This window comes from Schistocerca nitens, chromosome 6 (assembly GCF_023898315.1).
Source record: "Schistocerca nitens isolate TAMUIC-IGC-003100 chromosome 6, iqSchNite1.1, whole genome shotgun sequence".
Lineage (NCBI taxonomy): Eukaryota > Metazoa > Arthropoda > Insecta > Orthoptera > Acrididae > Schistocerca > Schistocerca nitens.
The window spans coordinates 378,265,790-378,290,150 of record NC_064619.1 but is presented as its reverse complement, the minus strand read 5'-3'; the positions used below and the strand labels follow the sequence as shown (position 1 = coordinate 378,290,150).

The following is a 24,361-nucleotide window of genomic DNA, read 5'->3' as shown; positions in this document are numbered from 1 at the left end:
TTTTATTGTCTGATAACTTTACTAGTCAATAAACAACAGTGTCATCTGCAAACAACCTAAGACGGCTGCTCAGATTGTGTCGCAAATTGTTCATGTAGATAAGGAACAGCAAAGGGCGTATAGCACTACCTTGGGGAATGCCAGAAATCACTTCTGTTTTGCTCAATGACTTTCCATCAATTACTATGAACTGTGACAGTAAATCATGAACCCAGTCACACGACTGAGATGATATTCCAGAAGCATGCAATTTCACTACAAACCACATCTGAGGTACAGTCTATATGATTGTTAAGTATGGAGTTATTGTATCAGCATACTCAGAAAGGAACCTAAGTGGTATATAGTCTGGACTGGAAGACTTGCTTCTGTTGAGTGATTTAAGTTGCTTCACTACTTCGAGGTTATCTACTTGTATGTTACTTATGCTGGCATCTGTTCTTGATTCGAGTTCTGGAATACTTACTTCATCTTCTTTGGTGAAGGAATTTCGGAAGGCTGTGTTTCATGTTTCAAGACAAAGTTTAGTTGCGGAAACTATTATAAGCATCTCACATTGAAGTCCACATTAAATTTTGAGCTTCTGTAAAAGATCACCAACCTTTGAGATTTTGCGTGTGTTTAAATGTGACATGTTTTTTACATTGTTTCTGCAACAGTATTCTGACCCATTTTGTATACCAAGGAGAATCAGCTCCGTCATTCGTTAATTTATTTGGTATAAATCTCTCAATTGCTGCCAACACTATTTCTTTGAATTTGAGCCCCGTCTGGTCTACACTTACATTGTTAATTTGGAAAGAGTGGACATTGTCTCCCAGCAAGACATCAAGTGAATTTGTATTTGCTTTTTTAAATAGGTATATTTTTCGTTTATTTTTGGAACATTTGGGGGTTGCAGTATTCAGTCTCACTATGACAACCCTGTGTTCATGAATCCCTGTATCCATTTTGATGCTTGTTATTAGCTCAGGATTATTTGTTGCCAATAGATCAAATGTGTTTCCACACTGTGTACTATTCACGTGGGCTCGTGATCTAACAGCTCAAAATAATTTTTACAGAAAGTGTTTAGCACAATTTCAGGTGATGCTTTATGCATACCTGTGGATTGAAACATGTATTTTTGCCAACATATTGAGGGTAAATTAAAGTTACCACCAACTATAATTGTATGAGTTGGGTACATGTTTGAAGTCAAACTCAAGTTTTCTTTGAACCTTTCAGAAATTGTATCATCTTAATTGGGAGGTCAATAAAAGGATCCAATTATGATAATATTCCAGCTGCCAAGAATGACATGTGCCCATACTAACTCACAGGAACTATCTGCTTCAATTTTGCCACAACATAAACTACTTCTAACAGCAACAAATAGCCACCACCGTCTGTGTTTATTGTATCCTTTCGGAACACCGTTAGGTTCTTCGCAAAATTTTCAGGTGAACTTTCTCTGGCTTTAGCTAGCTTTCAGTGCCTATAACAATATGAGCATCAGTGCTTTCTATTAGCACTCAGAGCTCTGGCACTTTACCAGTAAGGCTATGACAATTATACAGCTATCATACTGATGGTTCCTGTAGCTACGTTTTTCCTGTGTTTCGCCTGCATCCTTTGAGACTGAAGCCCTTTTTGCGTTTTCCTGAGTTAAACCGCCCAGTCCATGCCACACAGCCCCTGCTACCCAAGTAGCTGCCTCCTGTGCATGGTGAGCTCCTGACCTATTCACCGGAACCCAAAACCAAAAGACCCTATGGCGCAAGTCAAAGAATCTGCAGCCTATGTGGTCATAGAACTGTCTGAGCCTCTGATTCCGATCCTCCACTCGGCTCTGTAACAGAGGTCTGCAATCGGTCCTGTCAGCTGTGCTGCAGATGGTGAGCTCTGCATTCATCTCGCAAGAAAGACTGGCAGCCTTTACCACTTCTGTTAGCCGCTTGAAACCAGAGGGAATCTTTTACGATCCAAAGGGACACACTTAATTCATTCTGACATGAGCAACCACCTGCAGTTGGCTGCACCCTGTGCTCTTCGTGGCATATGGAAGGACCCGTTCCACATCTAGAATGACTCCACCCAATATGCACACGGAGTGCGCATTGGCGTTCTTCCGCTTCTTCGCAGCCATGTCCCTAAGGGGCCCCATAACACGGCTAACATTGGAGTTCTCAACTATCAATAATCCCACCCTCACTGATTGCCCTGATATTGCAGGCTGAGAGGTTTCCTCTGAAACAGGACAGGTGACTGCATCTGGCTGAGTGAAAGTGCCAGCCACAGACAGCACCTGGAACCTGTTTGTGAGACTAACTGGGGAGGCCTTGTGTGCGGCTCCCTGGGAAGTCGTTCACTGCCTGCCTCGCCTCGAGGTGACCTCCCAGTCAACCATGGGTGAGGCGTCAACCTCAGTGTGAACAGTACAGGGCTAGTCACCAGTGAGGACCGATCTTAGGACTCGGATGTGCTGGACATCGTTGGATCCTCCCGGCTGGCACACAACAATGATGCCCATCCGATGCTGCTTCAAGCTGTGTAACCAAAACCATCACAGCCTGGAGCTGAGAGCGAAGTGCCACCAACTCGGCTCACATCTGCACATAACAATCACAGTCCCTATCCATACTAAGGATCGTGGAAAACTACATTGCTCAGACAAACTGACTATCAACCCATGCTGCGGAACTCTACTGTAGAACTTGACAAAATCGCAAGAACTTTTGTCTCATGCAAAGTTTCAAAAATCGAACTACCGAAGCACTTGGGTGAGACTTAATAATTTGCTCCTGATTTGGAACTTGTAATAGGTCACAAGATTGGTTTACTTTCCAATGCAAATGAAAACACAGGAACTAAGTCTATTAGATATTAAATTAACAATATTATGAAAAGGAAAGTTGCTACTAACCATATAGCACAGATGCAGATGGGCACAACGAAAAGACTCTCACAAGTAAAGCTTTCAGCCATCAACATCGTCAACAATAGACGACACACGCACACACACACACACACACACACACACACAAATAAATGCAACTCGCACATGCGATTGCAGTTTCAGGCAACTGAAACCACACTTCAGTTGCCAAAGACTGCAGTCATGTGTGCAAGTTGCATTTGGGGGGGGGGGGGGGGGGAGAACACTATGCATATTAGAATCTGCTATCCTGTGCACTGTGCATAGAAATGTTTGATTCACATTTCTGGAATTTCGTAGGCACGTCAAACCATCCTGAAGGTAACGACGTAGATGAAGGATAAACCACAATGCTTTTAACTGGAAGGTTATCCATGTTGTTGTTAGGTGGCGTGCACTGTCCATGTTGTGGCTGTTGTTTTGCTGCCATGCTAGGCAGTGGTCATGTTGTACTGGTTAAGGTTAGGTGGCTGCCGGTGTGGCTGGGCGTAAATAATTGTTCGGTTTTAATCAAATTTGAAGTAGATACACTTGTCCACTTGTGGTTGCAGGCATAGTTAATGGGGTCCGTTACACATGCACCAAAAGACACTGGTAAATCCATTGTGGTGGAAACAATGTGAGCTGGCACACAAAGTTCATAAATGATGCCAACAAGCACAAGAAAACTCGCAATGAGAAAACAACGGTGTTGGGGTTACCACTGTGGTTATCATGTAGGATCAGTTGAAGATAACACACAGTAAGTATTGAATATGCATTTATTAATGACAGATACATAACAAACATGGCAGTAGTACAAGTTAAGCATGGAGAGAGAAGTCTAGAACAAAGCAGGCCAAAGAAGCAAAAGTCACAAAGATAGGGCACTCTGCGCCAGATACACCACAAGCTAAATGGTAGCAGGAAACATTAAAGAGTCCAACAATCACTGAGTAGTATTTATATAAATACTTGTGTGAATACAGAAAAGCCATCATTATTCATATTTTTCAGTTAGGCAGTCAGCACGACAGACTGTCAATCCTAAGGGCCTGGGTTTGATTCCTGACTGGGTTGGAGATTTTCTCCGCTCAGGGACTGGGTGTTGTGCTGTCCTAATCATCATCATTTCATCCCCATTGATGCGCAAGTCGCCAAAGTGGCATCAAATTGAAAGACTTGCACCAGGCAAGCGGTCTACCCGACAGGATGCCCTTGTCACACGCCATTATTTGTTATTTATAGTTAGATGGTAATAGGAAGCATGACACAGAATGATAACTGAGATGAATGCATGTTTTAATGCATAAAAGCAGATATTATTCCTATTTAAAACTGTGTAATGAATGAAGAAATGACCAGAAAGATTTATTGCAGTAAGAAGAACTATACTACACAGCTCTTATTGGTTTGCCATCATGTCCATAATTAGTGAAAATGATGAACAGGATATCACTAGATGGTTGTATATTTATGCAATCACTTTTGAACCCTTTCTCCAATTTTTTAATGAATTACATATTCAGGCCATTCTTATTAGGTCACTGCTTCTATTTAGTGGTAAAATTCTTAAACCATATGAAGTACAACAGATACGGAGCAAGAATATGCAAAAACTAGTACTGATGCTAAAGTAAGATCAAATATAATGAAGGCATTGTACTATTAAGATAAATTTTGAAGTTATATGTAACCTTACATGTGTGTGTGTGTGTGTGTGTGTGTGTGTGTGTGTGTGTGTGTGTGTGTGTGTGTGTGATGCAAATGACATCCCACAATCTGTAGATATTTACTGGATGAATAAATAAATAAATATAAAAAGAATGACGACATTGTGTTTTATTTTGGGTGAATTTTTATTGTATTGGTAAAGAAATACATTTCTATATGTTTTGTGATTTGTTTAAGGATTACGATAGCATTTACATGAAATATTTACTTTCAGGCAAGATGTCCGGCAGAGGTAGACAAGATGATAAAAGCATCACACAGTTTGTGGATTTGAAGACTGTTTTTGATAAGCTCTTACTCCATGCAGATAGTAATAGAAAAGTGCATATACTTCATTCTAGAAGTATTTTCCATCCAGATTCTCTTTCAAATTATCCAGACATAAAATGCAGACATATGATGCAGTTTTATGAGCAACAAAGTTTGTTATTTGATGCTGAAAATGATGAATGTGCCAACAAAGAGAGCACGATTGGGAAACATACACCGGAAAATGTTAGTGAAACAGACCTTGAAATCACAACTGGAGATATTAGCTTTGAAAGAATTTCAGAACTGGAAAATAGCTACACAGAAGAAAAAGTATCAGATGTTTTGAAAGTTCTTACTGCAGCAGCTACAGAAATTAACACAAAACTTAAAATTATAGAGTGGTTAGTTGAAATATGTTCAACTGGTAAAATGCCTATAAATTTAATCATTACCAATGATTTGTTGCATTACTCACAGAAGTTGCTTTTTGCTTACTCCAATATGCTATCAAACAATAAGAAAGTAGTTAAAAACATAGAAACTGCTGAGCTGACATTGATGGTGCCACTTCTGATGCTTCTTAAGTTTTCACAGAATATGACAGTTGAAAATATTCGTTCAGCATATATTTATAGGTCTTACGTTATGTTGGAACTTATGCAGGCAATCACTCATTGCTTTCATAGTGCTGCTGAAATGGGCAATGGAATACATAACTATACCAGTGGAAAAATAGTTATCAGTGCAGCTAATAAGATGGCCCATAAAGACACAGTAAATGCGTTTGGAAATTGTTATGGGTTCTTCATACAAAGTAAAAAATTTCACATAACTGGATACAAAGTAATTTTGTTTGATACTTTGAATAACTCGTGCAGTTCAAGAGATGTTAGTGAACATTTATTAAGAGTGAAGATGGATGTCATGTCCTCTGTTAAAGCAAATAGTGGCTGCAGTTTTAGTTATGAAGATGCAGAATGGATTTCTTTAGTAGTGGCAAGGTTGCTTCCACTTAATTACATGCTGGGCTACACAGAACTGATGTGGAAGGAGCATCTCTTGCATATGAGTGGACAGATACATATTTTTCTTACAGAAAGTCACCAGCATGAAAGCATGCAGCAAAAGATGTGTGAAGAAGGTGATGTGGTTGGCTTCAGATGTGTGGTGAGTAGTATTGAATTATGCATGCAGAAACATTATAGTTCAGGAAAAACAGTTCATTTGTTTTTGTTTTATACCTATTTTTAACTGGAGTTTCAGTAGCTCTTCGTTTACATGATAGGTGACACATGTGCTGACAGAATTTCAATTCAACATTTTTGTCAACACGCAACACTAATGGGATTATATGTGTAACATTAATGTGTATTTTTAAAAATATAATAATACACACATTTTAGAACCATTTATTTATGTAAAACCATATAATACAAAAATAACATAGTCTGTAATACATTAAAAATATGCAATTTAGCCATTCAGGGGATACTTCGCAATGTAGAAGTGGGTATGACTCAGCTTACCACCAAGGCTGCACAATGCCGATGTCTGAACTTGTGAATGAAATAACAAATTCCATTTTGTGGCGCTTCCAACCAGAGATAAATATTGATATTTAAAGGTGTGTGTGTGTGTGTGTGTGTGTGTGTGCGGGCGCGCGTGTACCATTTGCTTGACAACTAGGGTATTCGGAAATTCCCACTACAAATTTCTAGGGAGTGAATTCATAATATTTTGAATAGGAACCATGTCCAGAAAAGTACTATTTCCATTCTAAGACAGTTTCAATTCAGATGTTTAACTCATCCACTTCTGCTTGAGGAATTGAATTAGGCATGATGCAGTACAATTGTTTGGCAACAATTCAAAAGTAAAAGTAATGAAACATCCATTTATCACTTAAGCATATTTCTCTGTGTTAATGCTTAACATTATGTGTTTACATTATTCCAAAACAAAAAAAGGAACCCAGCACACTGTACATTCAGAACATTACAACACGGCTCGATGTGGGGGCCACTAATGTTATTACAAACATTACACATATGAAGCATGTTCTGGTTCACATCTTTCACCATATCGTCTGCTGAGATGTCTCTGAGCTACACCTGAGAAGTGAAGTGGAGCACCAGCATGCTGAAACCACATTTCCTGATAGACACTCAGGGGCAGTTCATGCTGACCCTCGTATTGCATACCAGGACAAGCAACTCCGAGACTCCTCTTTCTCTCTGCAGACATGGATGCATTATATATCTGAATTGAAACTGTCTTAGAAATGAAATGGTACTTTTCCAGACATGGGTTCCTATTCTGCTGCTGGTGCCATTGTCTTCAGTGCATAGACTGTTTTGATGCAGCTTTCAATGCTAGTCCATCCTGTGCAGATCTCTTTCGCTGTACATAACTAATTCACAATAATATACAATTAAACTGCTTGGTGTACTCAAGCTATGTTCTCACTTTTTTTTTACCAACCCCAACTCCCCACTGTCCCCACCACACCTCCATCCATTATCAAATTAACTATTCTTTGGCACCTCTGGATGCATCATATCAACAAATTACTTCTTTTATTCAAACTGTACCATTAATTTCTTTTTTCCCCACTTGAGTTTAATAGATTTTCATTAGTTATTCAATGTGTGGTGTCACCGCTAGACACCACACTTGCTAGGTGGTAACTTAAATCGGCCGCGGTCCTGTAGTACATGTCGGACCCGCGTGTCGCCACTGTGTACTCGCAATCCTAGCGCCACCACATGGCAGGTCACAAGACACGGACATGACCTCGCCCCAGTTGTACGGACGACATAGCTTGCGACTAGACCTACCAAGTATTCCTCTCATTTGCCGAAAAACAGATTAAATAGCCTTCAGCTAGTCCATCGCTACTACCTAGCAAGGCGCCATGTGTATCATTGCTAATTGCTTACTACTATGCAAGAGATGTATTTCAACAAGAAGAACATCATTAAAAGTTAAGTAGATGACAATCTCTCTTCTTTTCTTTATAGTTTTTCATCCAGTCTCCTGTTTCAGAATTTATGCCCGTCTGCGTTAGTTTCGCGTGCACCTAGCCACTCATTGTGTCGAGACCTTAGGGAATCGACACAACAATATTTTGGCGACGAGGATGGGATGCCGCGCCCACGTTGCAGTCTTTGTGTTATACTTTCTCTAATTTGCTTGTGTCATGGCTTCGCCGCATTCTCCAGATGTACTGTCCGAATTTTTTCGCTTGCAGAATCAGCAGACGCAGGCGTTATTGGAAGCCCTTGGACAGCTCGTCCAGGGTCAACGTGCGCTGCAAACCGATGCGGCGGCAGCCGCTTCTTCGCTACCGCAGCCACACAACGCTGTCGCACCGCCATTTAGGCCCTTTGAGGCCACAACCGAAAGCTGGACTGAGTGGGCCGATCAGTTCAACTTCCACCTCACTGCTTATGGAATTCAAGGTAAAGAGCGGCAGCCGTTTTTGCTTTCTTGTGTCGGTGTGTCTACCTACCGGGTGATAGTGAAATTGTTTCCCCGACGCGACGTAGCAACTCTGACCTACGAGGAAATTTTGTCGGCTTTAGATGCCTATTTCAAAGAAACAGTAAATGTAGTTGCCAAACGGTATACGTTTTTTCGTACAAAACGTACGGCCGGTCAGACTAATAGGGAGTGGGTTGCAACTTTGCAAGGCCTTACTAGAGACTGCGCGTTTGCCTGTGAATGTGGCCTCCCATATTCAGATACTATGGTGCGTGATGCAATTGCACAGAACGTTTCTGATGTTCGCATACGGGAACAGATTTTGAAGCTAGTTAATCCCTCCCTGCAACAAGTGATAGACATATTGGACAGGCAAGACACACTTGACTTTGCTCAGGAATCATTTGAAACTTCGCCAGCAGTGTGTCACATTAATCGGCCCGCCGGGCCCGCTGCACGGGACGCTAAGCGGCCCTCGCGCCCGACTTCGCAGCGGCAGCCTAGCTTGCAACCACGTGCGCCGCGTAAGCAAGCAAATGCAGTGAAATCTTGCCCGCGGTGTGCCACTAGACATTCGCGTGAAAATTGCCCGTCACGCCAAGCTATTTGCTTTTACTGTCAAAAGAAAGGACATGTACAAAGTGTTTGCCAGAAAAAGCTTAGATCAGACACTCGCAATAATTCCAGGCCTTTTGCTTCGCGCCGGAATCGAACCCAGGACAATCAGGCTCGTGGACCTTCGCCCATGGACATTCATGTAGTTCATGCCCACCCGTCCAGTGACACTTTAGCTAACAGTGACTGTGTTCGTCCCACCCAAAGTGTGCGTCGACGTCGCCGGAAATCCCGTAAAGTCGCAAGTGCTTCTGTACCTGTCTCCGTTCAAATTGCACGAGACAGTCGCTCTTGTCGTCAACAAGACAATAAACTTTTTGTGGACTTAGACTTTGTAGGAAAAGTGATCCCATTCCAGCTCGATACCGGAGCTGCTGTTTCATTGCTCAATCACGACACGTACAAACAACTGGGCGCCCCGCCATTGCGTGCCGCAAATGTTACGTTAACTAGTTACTCAGGACAGCCGATCCCTGTGTTAGGACAGTGCAGCCTTATTGCAACATACAAGGGACAGACAAAACTTGTGTCATTTTATGTTCTTCGTTCCTCTAGTGCAGTGAACTTGTTTGGCTTAGATTTGTTTCAATTGTTTAATATGTCTATTGTAAATCAGGTCCTATCAGTGAATCAGACTGTGCCTTCCGCCAGTGTTTCTAGTCTTTGTGAAGAATTTGCAGACATTTTTGCACCGGGCCTTGGTTGCGCTAAGAACTATGAAGCGCATTTGGAACTGAAAGATAACGCGCAACCAAAATTTTTCAGAGCGCGCAATGTTCCCCACGCATTGCGTGATGAGGTCGCAAGAACATTAGCCGAATTAGAATCTCAAGGTGTCATTGAACGTGTGCAGGCTTCTCTCTGGGCCTCACCCTTAGTCATTTTGCCAAAACCTTCCGGAAAATTGAGACTTTGCGTGGACTTCAAGGCAACTGTGAATCCACAACTTGTGACTGCTACTTTTCCTTTGCCCCGCCCGGAAGATCTTTTTGACAAACTGTGCCCGGGAAAATATTTTTCAAAATTGGACCTCGCAGATGCGTACTTGCAGATACCTGTGGACGACGCATCCCAGCGCGTCTTGGTGGTAAACACGCATCTTGGCTTGTATCGCTTCAAAAGACTGCCATTCGGGTGTGCATCCGCCCCTGCTTTATTTCAGCAATATTTACAAACTATTTGTGCGTCGGTCCCTACGGCTGCGAACTATCTGGACGATATTGTAATCTCAGGAAAGACAGAAGCAGAACATTTGCAAAATCTCCGAACATTATTTCAGGTATTGCGACAAAATGGTCTTCGCTTGAGGAAGGACAAATGTGTGTTCTTTGCTCGGGACTTACCGTACCTGGGCCATGTCCTTAACGCCCAAGGTATACATCCGAGTCCAGAGCACCTTCGTGCCATTCCGGACTTGCCGTCACCGCAGAACTTAAACCGGCTACAGAGTGTGCTGGGTAAGGTAAATTATTATCATCGGTTTGTGCGCAATGCTTCTTCTATTTCAGCTCCGCTTCATCGCTTACGCCGTAAAGGTGTTCCGTTCGTCTGGACAACGGAATGCGAACGCGCCTTTCGCCAGTTGAAATCGGCGTTACTTTCAAATACTTGCCTTACGCCCTTCGATCCCCGAAAACCCCTTTTGTTGATGGTAGATGCCTCGGATTTCGGGATCGGTGCTGTGCTTGCGCACAAGGATGGCTCGCATGATCGCCCTATTGCCTTTGCGTCCAAATTGCTCTCATCTGCGCAAAGAAATTATTCCCAAATAGAGAAGGAAGCTTTGGCTCTTGTGTTTGGTGTAACAAAGTTTCACGATTTCTTGTATGGTCGTCACTTTACAATCATCACGGACCACAAGCCTTTGACATCGCTTTTTCATCCGAACAAGCCTGTACCTCCACGTACAGCGCAGAAATTCATTCGCTGGTCACTTTTTCTCTCGCAGTACCGCTACGATATCTTGTATCGGTCCACTGCTAAGCACGGCAACGCTGATGCGTTGTCCCGTTTGCCTGTTGCTGAGGATAAGGCATTCGATTCTTCCGAACTTGCTTGCATGTTCATTGATTCGGAAGCCGATGACGTGGTCGCATCGTTTCCGATTGATTTTCGTCGTGTAGCTACAGCCACAGCTGCTGACCCTGTCCTTGCTCCCGTTTTGCGTTTTGTTGCTACGCAATGGCCCTTGTCAAAGTCACGGATCGAGGATCCTTTGGTTCGCCGTTTTTTTGCTCACAAGGAGAGACTTTTTGTCCGACGTGGTGTTTTGTTGTTGCGTTCCGATAATGATCAATCCCGAGTCGTGGTCCCACGTTCGCTACAGTCCTCTGTCTTACAGCTTCTTCACCAAGGACATTGGGGTATAGTGCGAACGAAACAACTTGCTCGACAGCACTGTACTTGGTTCGGAATCGATGCTGCGATTACGAATATGTGCTCCTCTTGCGTGGCGTGTGCCGAACAACAATCCGCACCGCCGCGGAAATTCTTTGCATGGCCGAAAGCCACTTCCCCTTGGCAACGCTTGCACATAGATTTTGCTGGTCCATTCTGGAATGCTCGATGGTTGGTTGTGGTCGATGCTTTCAGTAATTTTCCTTTTGTTGTCCGGATGTCTTCCACGACGTCTTCTGCCACAATCCAAGCCTTGTCTGCTATCTTTTGCATTGCAGGTCTTCCGCAGACTATTGTTTCCGACAATGGCCCACAATTCATGTCCGCCGAATTTCAGTCGTTCTGCAAGGCCAATGGTATTCAACATCTGACATCCGCGCCGTTTTCGCCTCAGTCAAACGGTGCCGCTGAACGATTGGTCCGGACTTTCAAGTCACAGATGTTGAAGTTGAAAGAGTCGCATTCTCGGGAGGACGCTTTGTTGCTCTTTTTGTCCTCATATCGCTCTCAGCCCCGCGATGGTCGCTCGCCGGCTGAGTTGCTCCATGGTCGTCCTCATCGAACTCTGATGTCTTTGCTGCATCCGCCACATCAGGTTCCTGTGCAGCGGCAGACTCCTGCTTTTGCTCCTGGCGACGTTGTCTATTATCGCAACTATCGCGGTTCACGGCGTTGGCTCGCAGGGCGCATTCTTCGCTGCCTCGGCCGCGCGATGTATTTGGTTTTGGGGGCCTCTGGTGAGGTGCGTCGGCATCTCAATCAGCTGCGCCTCTGTCGTCGCCTGGGTTCTGCCGCTCCCCGTCTGCTTTCAGCGACGGTGCCGTCAGGTCAGCGCCCTGGGGACCCATCTACTGGCTCGCCTCATCCCCAGGTGTTACCGACGATGCCTTCCATTTTGCCTCATGGCGTCGCGCCGCCGCAGCCGCCGCCGGCGCCGCCAGCAGCGGACGCTTCGCTGCAGCCGCCTCGCGCCTCCCTGGGTCACGCGCCGCCGCTTGCTTCCCGTGACCAGCCGTCCTCCGCCATGGACCTCTTGCCCGCTCCGGACCAGATGTCGTCTTCGCCCGTCGGGTGCTCCGACCACATGGAGGTCGACCCCGCGGCTCCTCTTATATCATTACGTGCGCATACACCTCATGTTGACGTGCACCCTGGACTAGGTTTGCAGGCGTTTCCTAGCTCCCCTCGGACCGAATGGCCGGGTGCGGGTGGCACAGCCTCGCCTGTTGTTAGGCTCCCCACCTCATCGCATACGTCAACATGGGGTCCTCCCCACGGCGGGCGGAAGCCTTATCTCACGACCGTTCGCCGATTTGCGGGGGAGGAATGTGGTGTCACCGCTAGACACCACACTTGCTAGGTGGTAACTTAAATCGGCCGCGGTCCTGTAGTACATGTCGGACCCGCGTGTCGCCACTGTGTACTCGCAATCCTAGCGCCACCACATGGCAGGTCACAAGACACGGACATGACCTCGCCCCAGTTGTACGGACGACATAGCTTGCGACTAGACCTACCAAGTATTCCTCTCATTTGCCGAAAAACAGATTAAATAGCCTTCAGCTAGTCCATCGCTACTACCTAGCAAGGCGCCATGTGTATCATTGCTAATTGCTTACTACTATGCAAGAGATGTATTTCAACAAGAAGAACATCATTAAAAGTTAAGTAGATGACAATCTCTCTTCTTTTCTTTATAGTTTTTCATCCAGTCTCCTGTTTCAGAATTTACGCCCGTCTGCGTTAGTTTCGCGTGCACCTAGCCACTCATTGTGTCGAGACCTTAGGGAATCGACACAACACAATGCACCCAACTTATTCTCAACATTGTGTTTCGTAGTGCTAGATTTCGAAAGATAGTTTGCTCTCTTGTATACGGTTTATCAGCCACGTTTCATTTCCATATAAGTTACAATCCTTACAGGTAATTTCAGAAAAGGATTCCTAAGAGTAAAATTTATATTCCTTGTAAACATATCTGTCTCTTGCATGAAAATTTTTCTTGTTGTTGCCAGACTGCAGTTTATGTCCTCTTTACTACAATTATCATCAGTAATTTTGCTACTGCTTTTGGCATCTCATTTTTTAATCCAATTCCCTCGACAACATCTGCTTTAATTCAACTGCACTGCATTACCTAAATTTGCTTTTGTTGGTGTTAATTTTATAACCTCTTTTCTGTTCAACCAACCCTCCAAATGCTTTTCCATATCTGGTAGAATTTCAATGTCATTGGCAAATCTTAAAGTGATTTACTTTTTATTTCATACAGGGTGACAATTATTGAACTACATGAGAAAAAATGTAAATTAGTTACAAACTGCAGCATGCACACACTTTATTCAACATGTAAATGTCACCACAGATATTCCGAATTGGCTTATGATACATTCGATATGCCTGCCATCATTAGTGATAATGTGGCACAGACAAATAGTGAAATTCTGCATGTCCCGCTGAAGGGTCAGAACATTGATGCTGTTGATGACTTCCTGAATGGCTGTTTTCAGCTCAGCAATGGTTTTGGGGCTATTTCTGTATACCTTGTCTTTTTTCATATGTTCAGATCCAGAGAATATAGTGGCCAATTGAGGCCTCTGGGTACACCAGAGGTAGATTGTGGTCCCCAAAGTGTTCCTCCAGGACATCAAATGCTCTCTCCTGCTTCAGTAGGTTCAAGCTCCATCTTGCATGAACCACATCTTGTCGAAATCAGCATCACTTTGGATAAGGGGGATAAAATCATTTTATAAAACCACATGTACTGTTCGGTAGTCACTGTGCCATAAAAGAATATCGCACCGATTATTCTGTGACTAGACATTGCATACCACACAGTCACCCGTTGAGGGTAAAGAGACTTCTTGGTCGCAAAATGCGAATTCTCAGTCCCCAAAAAGTGCTAATTTTTCTTATTGATGAACTTATCCAAATGAAAGTGGGTTTCGTCGCTACACTGAACCGTATTCACATCAAAGTCCTGTTCGTCAATTCTGTGGACAATAGTGTTGGGGAAACTCAACCATTGTTCCATGGCCGCGAGGTTTAATGGCTGATGGGTTTGAATTTTGTATGGGAAGAGATGCAGGTTTTCAACAATAATTTGTCGCAGTGTCTCCCAGTTGATTCCCACCTGTTGTGCAGCTCATCTGATCGGTTTGAAACACAGCATGTATCGTCTCAATGTTTTCAGGTGTTTGCACCCTTTTTTGACAACTGACGTTGCCAACACTGTCATCCCGAACACTACATGTTCTCTCAAACTTGTGAATCGAATTCTTGATTTTTAGCACATTTGGATCGGTTGTCTTCAGCTTGAACTCAGTCACAAACTTCCTTTGAGCTGCAGCTGGACTGTTATTATTTGCATAGTAGGACTTCGTAAGTGCTATATGCTCAGGCATGCAGTACAGTGACATTTTCACATGCAAGTGGCCAACAACAACAAGGTGTGTATGCATGGGCATACTAATCCCCATCATACCCCAGGCCTACTGTGCAGTTTGAATGTCCTAACACAAACCGTTCAGAAGATATGATTATTTCATTTAATATAGTTCAATAATTATTACCCTGGATTTCTCCTTGGTTTTGCTTTACTGCTTGATCTGTGTAAAAAGTGGATAAAATGGGGATTGTCTGCGACACTGTCTCACTTCCTTATTGACTATGCTCCCTTTTTACTCCTTTGACTCTTTATAATTGAAATCTGGTTTCTCTGCAAATCGTAGAAAAACTTTTGATTCCTGTATTTTATCCTTACATCTTCGGAGTTTGGAGAGTGTACTCAACATTGTTAGATGCTTTTTCTAGATTTATAGATGTGGATTTGCCTTTCTTCAATCTATTTTGTAAGATAAGTCTTAGGGTCATTTTTGCCTCACATGTTCCTATAGTTCTCTGGAGCTAAAATTCGTCTTCTCTCAGTTCAATTTCTACCATTCATTCCGTTCTTCTGTAGATAATGCAGGTTAGTACTTTGCAGCTATGACTTACTAAACTGACTGGTACTAATACAGTTGTCCTTTTTTTTGTTTTGGAATTGGGGTTATTACATTTTTCTTAAAGACTGAGAATATTTTGTCCATTTCATGTATCTGGAGTATTAGTGGAAATGTTTTGTAATGATTGGTTCTTTTAAGGATCTCAGTAATTATGAAGAAATATTGTCTAGTCCAGGTGTCTTCTTTTGACTTACGTTTTTCCATGCTCTTCCAAATTCTTCTTGCAGTACTTTATCCCCCATCTCATCTTCATCCAATCCCTCTTCCCTTTCCATAATTCTGTATTCAAGTTTCTATCCTTTATTTAGGTTTTCTATATATTCCTTCCACGTTGCATCCTCCCTTTATTGCTTATTTTTGGCTTGCCATCTGAACTGTCGATGTTCATGCAGCTGCTTCTCTCCTCACCAAAGGTTTCTTTCATTTCCCTCCAAGCAGCATCTATATTTCAAATAGTCATACACATTCCTATAGCTTTGAATTTTTCCTGTGGTCCTTCCTAGCACCTAGTGCCTTGTCTTTGTACCAAGTTGTTGTTCTGCTCTCTTCACTACTTCATTTCTCAATGTGATCAATTCATCTTATGTTGTATTTATTTAATTTATTTCATTATTTTGTGTCTCAAAATTTCCATTCATCTTCTGTGTGTTTTTTTTCTTTTTTCCCCCATCTGTTTCAGTTAGTCATGACCAATGCTTGCTTTAAATCATGGCAACCTCTTATTATTTCAACATACCCAGGTCTCATCTCCTTAATTGCTATATTTCCACAATTGCTTCAGCTTTTTTGGTAAACCTTCCGGGATGTAAGGTCGTGGTCCATGAAACTCTTCGGCTCCTAACGTTTCGTCCAGAGCTGCGCTGGACATCTTCAGAGGGGTGTTTCTCCTCCGGTGAGTCTTGCCGACTGACGGGTTGGACGTCTGAGAGCGACTTATATATCGTAGAAAGTGGGCGTGACCAGAGTTACACGTGATATGCAGAGATAATCTTTGTCAGAGATAAAACTTAACTATCGATCGTAATCTCGTCACGGATAAAACTGTCTAGCAATTCTGTAGTGCTACTGTCCAAATATCACTGAGTTTCATGGTCTCTTCTTTCCGATTAAAATTATCCCTATGTTTATATATTTCAATTGCTTCTCTACAAAGCCGTGGGTAATAGTTCGTCGTCGTAGATAAAATGGACCACGACCTTACATCCCGGAAGGTTTACCAGAAGATATGTCATCCGGTCGTGAAAGCCTTCATACTATGCCTCAGCTTTAATCTTCATTTCACAACTAAAAAAAATTTGCTTGAAATCTACATCTACTCCTAAAAATGTTTTGCATTTTAAAATCTGGATTCTTACTCTCTGTTTTACCATTATATAATCTGTATGTTACAACAGCTCTTTGATTTTTCTGAATTTGGGCTAAGAGTAAATTTAAAAGAAAAGTCGTACCTGTAAAAAGAAAAAAACACCTTGATCACTCTCAATTTCTTGCGTAAGGTTGCTGAAAACAGTTGTCTGTTCTGGATTCAATTGCAGAATGTATTCATTGAGTGGCTGTTGCAATGAAATAGTGTCCTAACTCATTTCTTGTAGGAAATCACTACTAACTTCCTCAGTTCTAATTGTTGTATTCAAACCGAAGTCAGATAAATATTTTCCAGTTTTCATCATTACATAATTTTCCACCTACATGAGGGCTTCATTGCAGATAAAATCATTGTTTGTAGCGGCAGGGGCTTTAAATCTTTGCAACATATGTTCTGCCATGTCATTTTTGTATTTTCCCCACATTTGTTGGACACTTGAAAGCCAACAGGTTGCTATTAATATTGCAAAAAGCTCTGCACTTTGGCTGCTGATCTGCATTGTACGGCCTCCTTCAGAGTTCATCCCAATGATTATTATTTTGTAATAACCCTTTTGCCTCACATGCCTCACTGAATGTTAACAATTACTGACCATCGTGTTTTTTAAGATCTTTGAAAGAGGTTGGTCCTTGTACATCATTCCCAAGCAAAAGCATTCATGTTGCTTACATGCACTATAAAGAGTCTACCTGTGTAAAATGTCTGGATTTAACACCAAGCCTTCTTGTTGTAGTTTTAGGTGTAACATCTTTGCACCTCAGTAAATAGGAAAGTTTTTGTGAAATTCTCTCTTTCACGAAGATTTAAAAAAAAAAATGCAGTCAATGTTGATTTTAGCAGGCTTAATAGTTGCTGAAGAAACATCTTTTCATGAAAATACACCCATTCACTGTTCTCTAAATTAACACTGAGATGTGTCACAAATGGATGTCTTTCATGTTGCAGAAAACCTAAAATGCACCCTACAGTTCCATTGCCACTTCATAATGGCCAGACTGATGTGTGAAATTCATCTGTGAGATTTGTGAGATATTTGTTTCTGAAATTGAAAATAGCTTGATCACTGCCTTTGTTAATGTATTTACAGATATATTTTGTGGCATGAATTGAACTGTTAGCCTCCAAATTGGACCACCCATCTCTTACTGACATTAACGTAACTGCTGTTTCAAAGCTTTGGTAATGCCATCCGGTCTTCATCTTGCAGTGGTCTTTGTTGGTCCAAGGGATATCCGATTTTGTTGTATATGGTCTCTTTGTGATTCCTACATGGGAACTTTTTTGTGCATTGTCAGTCTTTCAAGCAAGGAGATGGAGGATTGTTAGAGCCACACAGAATATGGATCATATTATTTTACAATAATGTCATGCAGTATCTTTCCATGGCAGAATTTCTGCACTGATGATGATAACAGTTTCATAAGGGCTCAATTTCTCTTATAACCAAGGAAAATATGTATATTTGGTAAGCTCCTCTTTTGCCATTTAATGGAATATATTAAAAAATTGCATTTCTCTGTAATATTTTTCTCTTATGGTTGACATTACCTTCTGTACTTTTAATCAAAAATCTCTAGCAACTATATTATGTGTATCAGTAGCAGCCTGCTCTGGTAATAATTCATTGACTGTTTCATTCCATGCTGCTGGGTTACAAGTGAGGATTATAAATCCACCAGGAAAAGAATATGTGCACACATAGGCGAAAGTATCTTGAGTGTACTTATGCAGTTAGCACGGGCTATTCACAAACAAAGAGAGTAGAATTACCATCTTGCCCATTTTATTAGGATATAAATTTGCCATAGTATCTTTAAGAGGAATATAACCTTCTGCTCTCAACATAGCTTGATTTAATGATATGTATCACAGTTGTTCATTTTCTACCTTCACATATATACTGTCATAAAACTGATAGGCCTGTCTCTTGCATTGCGATATATCAAAATCATTTTCTCATATCATCATATGACACATTTCTGTTTGGCTAGGAGAAGTTGATTACAGGGCTGAATTGTGGTATTTGAAAATAATAACTTCTTTGTGCCTTGCTAAAAATTAGTAGATACTGCAGTGCATCATAATATTTATGGGTATCAGACACTTTGGTTCATCTGTCATGATGGACATACGACATGTGAAGTGTTTGCCTATAACCAAGGCTGCTACTTCATTTATCAACAATGTGTTATATCATTTCTTGTGTTCCTTACTTGGTGTTCTGTGTGGGTGAACCACTGATTTGTAATCTCGTGGCATTTTCTCTAAAGCAGTTATAAAAGTGGTTTTTAGATGGTTATGTTCATGCAAAATTCTCTGCATATTGAAAAACAATTTTCCATGCCTTGGATGTTATTACACCTAGAGTCTGTTTCACTGATTTCATCCAACTGTATGAATTTAGGCTACAGATTATTGGTGGAAGCAAATAGACAATTCTGTGGCAGATTTGACCTTGAATCATAAAAGTAGGTGGAAACCTGGTATTTTAATTTCTACATCAACATTACTGTATCCGCATGGGCTGTACTGCTATGCACAACAGATGCGTGTTATGGATGGTTACATTGTAGCTTCACACAGTCTCCACAGTGTTGTGCAGTGCCAAATTTCCCAATAAGTGGCATGCCAATGTTGCACAAACAGAACTGCTGTCACAGGAACTGCTTTCTTATGCAATGTAATGTGCTCCTTGAGTGCTGCACTATTAATCCTCTGCTGGGGGGTATTTAGGTGACCACTCAACCACACTGCAGGGGGGTGCACACTTGGGGCTTCACGTCATCCACATCTGGAGCCCACTGATTGGAGTTGCCTTCACATTTGCTGTGAGCACCTGCCATCATTGCTACACTGGGCTTCCCTCACCATCATTCTCGGGGTTCACCCTTATCGGGTTGGGTCCTATCGTCAGTTGTTCTCACCGTCCTTCTGCTCTTGTGACTACTATGACTTTGCCATTGTTTGGGCATTCCAGGCAGTGTCAGAAAGTGACAAGCTAGCCACTGGAGAGGATGCTCCCAGACACGCCGATCTAGGTCTCCATCACCATTTAGAAGCTCCAGCCAATCACCTAGCTGCTGTAATCTGGAAAACTATAGGGTGTGACCTTCCTTGGAGGTGTGGCGGCCGAAGAGAAAAATCCTCCGCCATCAATCACTACAAAAATGACAGGAAACTACATTGGTATTCTCCTGGGTGACCCACCAGCCCAAGCTCTTCTGGACTCTGTAGCATCATATTCAGTCAGTTTGGAGAAGTACCGTCACCAGTTGGAGAAAAGCATATTCGTCGACAACAAATCTCTGCTGAAGGTGGATAATGAGATATATGTAAAACCCACAGTAAGATGTACATTTTGTATGGGTATAAGTGGCTATACACAGCCCTTAGAATTCATTGTCTTACAAGACTGTAGTCATGACGGCATTCTCAGATGGGACTTTTTGAAAGCTTCTCAGGCAATTATAGATTATGGTCGCTCGAACATTATGCTACACGAGATAAGATACTGTGGACAGGAAGATGCGCATCCGAGTGCGCTGGATGAAGTGATCATTCCTGCAGTCAGCACTAGAAAGGTAACCGTCATGTGTCATGCCATGCATCAACCCATGGATCTTGTAGTGGAATGTAAGAGCACCATACCACTGAAGAATAACTTGGTCATCCTAGCCTCTGTTGTCTCATTTAAGAATGAATTGTGGATAGTTTAGTTGTCACTGAGAACTGCAGATCCTTCCACGGCGCATGTGCGTAGCAAATGCTGAGCTGTTAATTGAAGAACAGCTGAGTGTCATAGATACCTCCTATGCCAAGTCTGTGGGCGAAATTTGCGCTACCACTACGAGGCAAGATCTTCTAGCTCGACTTTCACCAGATCTCACTAAGGAAAAACAGAAGGAGCTACTTGCCATTCTTCAAGAGTTCTCTGAATGCTTCAATCCACAGGTGAAGAACAAATTGGACAAATCAACAGTGAAGCACCAGATTAGCACTGTAGACCATCAACCAATAAGCCAAAGAGCATACGTGTGTCAGCAACAGAATGTTGAATAATTTTCGATGAGGTAGAGAAAATGATGAAGAATGACGTAATTCAGCCTTCACAGAGCCCATGGCCATCACCAGTGGTCCTTGTCAGGAGGAAGGATGGCAGTTGGCGCTTTTGTGTTGATTACAGGAAGCTTAATAAGGTAACTAAGAAGGATGTTTATCCTCGTCCACAAATTGACAATACACTAGATTGTCTGAAGGGGGCTAAGTTTCTCTCAACCATGGACATGTACTCGGGATACTGGCAAATCGAAGTAGATGAGGCTGATCATGAGAAAACTGCATTCATCACCCCTGATGGCCTTTATGAGTTTAAGGTAATACCGTTCAGTTTGTGTAATGCACCAGCAACTTTTGAACGGATGATGGATAATTTTCTAAGGCACCTGAAGTGGATGACATGTCTTTGTTATTTAGATGACATTATAGTGTTCTCAGAGACATTTGATGAACATATAAAAAGACTGAGGGCCGTTCTTAAGTGTCTCCAACAAGGCAGACTGAAACTTAATCCAAGAAAGTGTCTCTTTGAAGCAAAAGAAATCAAAATACTTGGACACCTTGTGTCAAATGAAGGTGTGTGGCCAGACCCAGAATAGGTGAGATCTATAACGGAATTTCCAATTCCTAAAAGTATTAGAGATATGAGAAGCTTCCTCAGATTATGTTTTTAATACTGTCATTTTATCAGACTTTTTATAAAAGCCAAGCCACTCCAAGAATTGTTAAAAGCTGATGAGAGAGCACCCACAGAACTACACACAGATGCTAGTGGGTATGGGTTCGGTGCTGTTCTGGTGCAAATTTTGGATGGAAAAGCGAAGGCTATAGCCTATGCTTCTAGGACACTTACAAAAGCCAAGAGAAACTACTCAACTACAAAAAGAGAATGTTTTGCTGTGATCTGGGCCATGGGCAAATTTTGACAGCATCTGTATGGAAAGCCATTCACAGTTGTTACAGACCATTATTCACTTTGTTGGTTGACAGATCGTAAGGATCCAACAGGACAACTTGTCAGGTGGGCACACTACGTCTACAAGAGTATGACATTACCATAGTGTAAAATAGCAGAAGAAAACACCAAGATGCCAACTGTCTCTCAAGAAACCCTGTGCAAGATCATCAAGACTTTGATGAAGATAGTGACTGTCTCATTGCACTCCAGGATCTCTCTGCTGAGCAGAAGAAGGATGACAAGATATCTCAAATTATGCTTGGCTTAAATCAGTCAGAGAATGTGAAAGGACAATTTAAGGTAGTTAATGGATTACTTTGCAAGAAAAACTTTGATGTGTTTGGAAAGATGTGGCTACCAGTGATGTGCTTAGATGTTGAACAGAAATTCCATGACACACCTGAGGCCGAACATTTAGGATTTATTAAGATATACGATAGAATCCGCAAAAGATTTTTCTGGCCAGGTTTATTTAGGAGTGTCCGTCACTATGTGTCACACTGTCGAGCGTGCCAGAGGAGAAAGAAAGTTCCTCAGAAACCACCGGGCTGACTCATACCAATTCCACCAGCCGAAGTACCTTTCCAGGGTGTTAGGATTGACCTCCTTGGACGACTTCCAACGTCTGGTAGTGGCAACAGGTGGATTATTGTTTGCACTGATTATCTGACAGGCTATGCCATTACAAAAGCCATGAAAACAACCAAAGCATCCAAGGTAGCCAGATTCATCGTGGAAGACATTGTATTAAAACACAGTGCCCCAAGGTCATTAATTAAGGATTGAGGGAAAAATTTTCAATTGAATCTTGTGACAGAGATAAAACCATGGTGCGACATTACTCATCACATGACGACTGCCTACCATCCGCAAATTAACGGGCTTACTGAGCGCCTTAATAAGACCTTGGATGACATGCTATCAGTGTTTGTCAGTGTTGAGCAGAGCAGCTGGTATGAGGTGCTACTTTTCTTGATGTTTGCCTACAACACCGCCAAACAAGACGCCACAGGATTTACACAATTGTTCCTGGTGCATGGGCGTGAGGCAACTACGACGATGGGCACTGTGTTCCTGTTACATCCTGATGACATGGAAAACGACTACATTGTTCAGGTGTTAACCAGAGTTGAGGAAGCTTGGCAGTTAGCTCAACTCTGCACGCTGTAGGCTCAAGAAAACGATTACCGAAGGTATGACGCGAGCCACCGCCTTGTTGTGTAGCAGCCTGGTGACCTCGTCTGGATCTTCACTCCTGTTCGGAAGGTTCATCTCTCTGAGAATCTCCTCAGGTGCTACTTTGGACCTTATAAAGTTGTAAGACAGTTGTCTGATGTTACTTATGAACTTACAACGAAAGATCAGAGATACGGTCCACATCCTTCAAATGAAGCCCTGTAAGGATCCTGAAACACAGGGTAGCTTGGAAGTTTCAGTGACAGGTGACAAAGAGCGTAACATCAAAAGAAGTTCTAAGATCACCGCCAGGGTGAGAACAAGTCATCAGGAGTCGTAGTATGTAGGACTGATGACTTGTTCTCAGCCTAGGAGGATGTAACACTGAGACGTTGTTCTCTTAAGGAGGGAGCAGTGTCACAGAAGAAGCTGAGTAGCATCATGGGGTAGTGGTTATGACACCAAACTGTTGCTTAGAGGATCGTGAGTTCAAAACTCGCCTGGACTGTACAATTTAAATTTCTGTATTTGGCTCAAATACATTCGAGACACATCCACAAATGTCAAGAATTATTGTACTGGAACGTTCTGTAGCTGTATATATACTGTACGTGTTCTGGCCAGAGGCAGTTTGCTCTGCACTCTTGTATGTGCAGATGCTGAACGAACCTTCATTAAGTGAAGTTAGTGTTTGTCATTCATCTAATTACACCTTCTTCTACATGACAATATTAATAATGCTCAAAACTTTGTACAACATTCTAAGCAGCCTTCATTCTTCCTTGGGGTCCAAGCTACCTCAACATCAAATGTCATCAGAATCAGTTTAGCAGTTTGGTAATGAAAATTTAACAGTTACTTTCACATTTCATAATGTTAGTGCGGAAGTATGGATTAAGTACATTGAGGATTGTATAACCATAGCATTTGTTATGTTGAGTCATATTACATAGAACATGTCAACCAGTAAATGCATTTTCACACATATGATATAGTTCAAAAGTCAAAGAGTGAAAGCTTTTTGTAAGAATAAGTATTTTTCCCTAATTCAAATATTATTCTTCAATCAATAAATATCTTGTACTAGACCCTTTCTAAAGTAGCCTATGTTCTACCTAAGGATTTAAGCTATCCCCATACCAGATTTAATTGGAATCCATTCAGCTGTTTAGTCGAGAAAATGTAACAGACAAGAGATGCTTTTGCATTTATAATATTAGTGTAGACATTGGTAATAAATATTTTACATTGTTTTGTAAACATAAAAACTAAGTTAAAAGTTACGTAAAATGGAAAAGACTAGTATCCCATACTTTGTTTTGTTTATTGTTTAGCATTGTTTACAACATTGTTAAGATCACAAACTGACATTTGCTTAATTAATACACAATAATTCAATTTTAACCAAGTTTTATGAACCAGTC

General features: G+C 41.9%; 1 protein-coding gene across 1 annotated transcript in view; it reads left to right on the top strand.

Annotated features, from left to right (window-relative positions):
* Window positions 1–24,361, top strand: part of LOC126262308 (uncharacterized) — a 248,561-nt gene that overhangs the window by 28,414 nt on the left and 195,786 nt on the right. Inside the window, exon 2 of the mRNA XM_049958852.1 lies at window positions 4,845–6,049. Coding sequence (XP_049814809.1) covers window positions 4,850–6,049 — 1,200 coding nt within the window. The 5' untranslated portion in view covers window positions 4,845–4,849. The remainder of the gene's footprint in view (window positions 1–4,844; window positions 6,050–24,361) is intronic.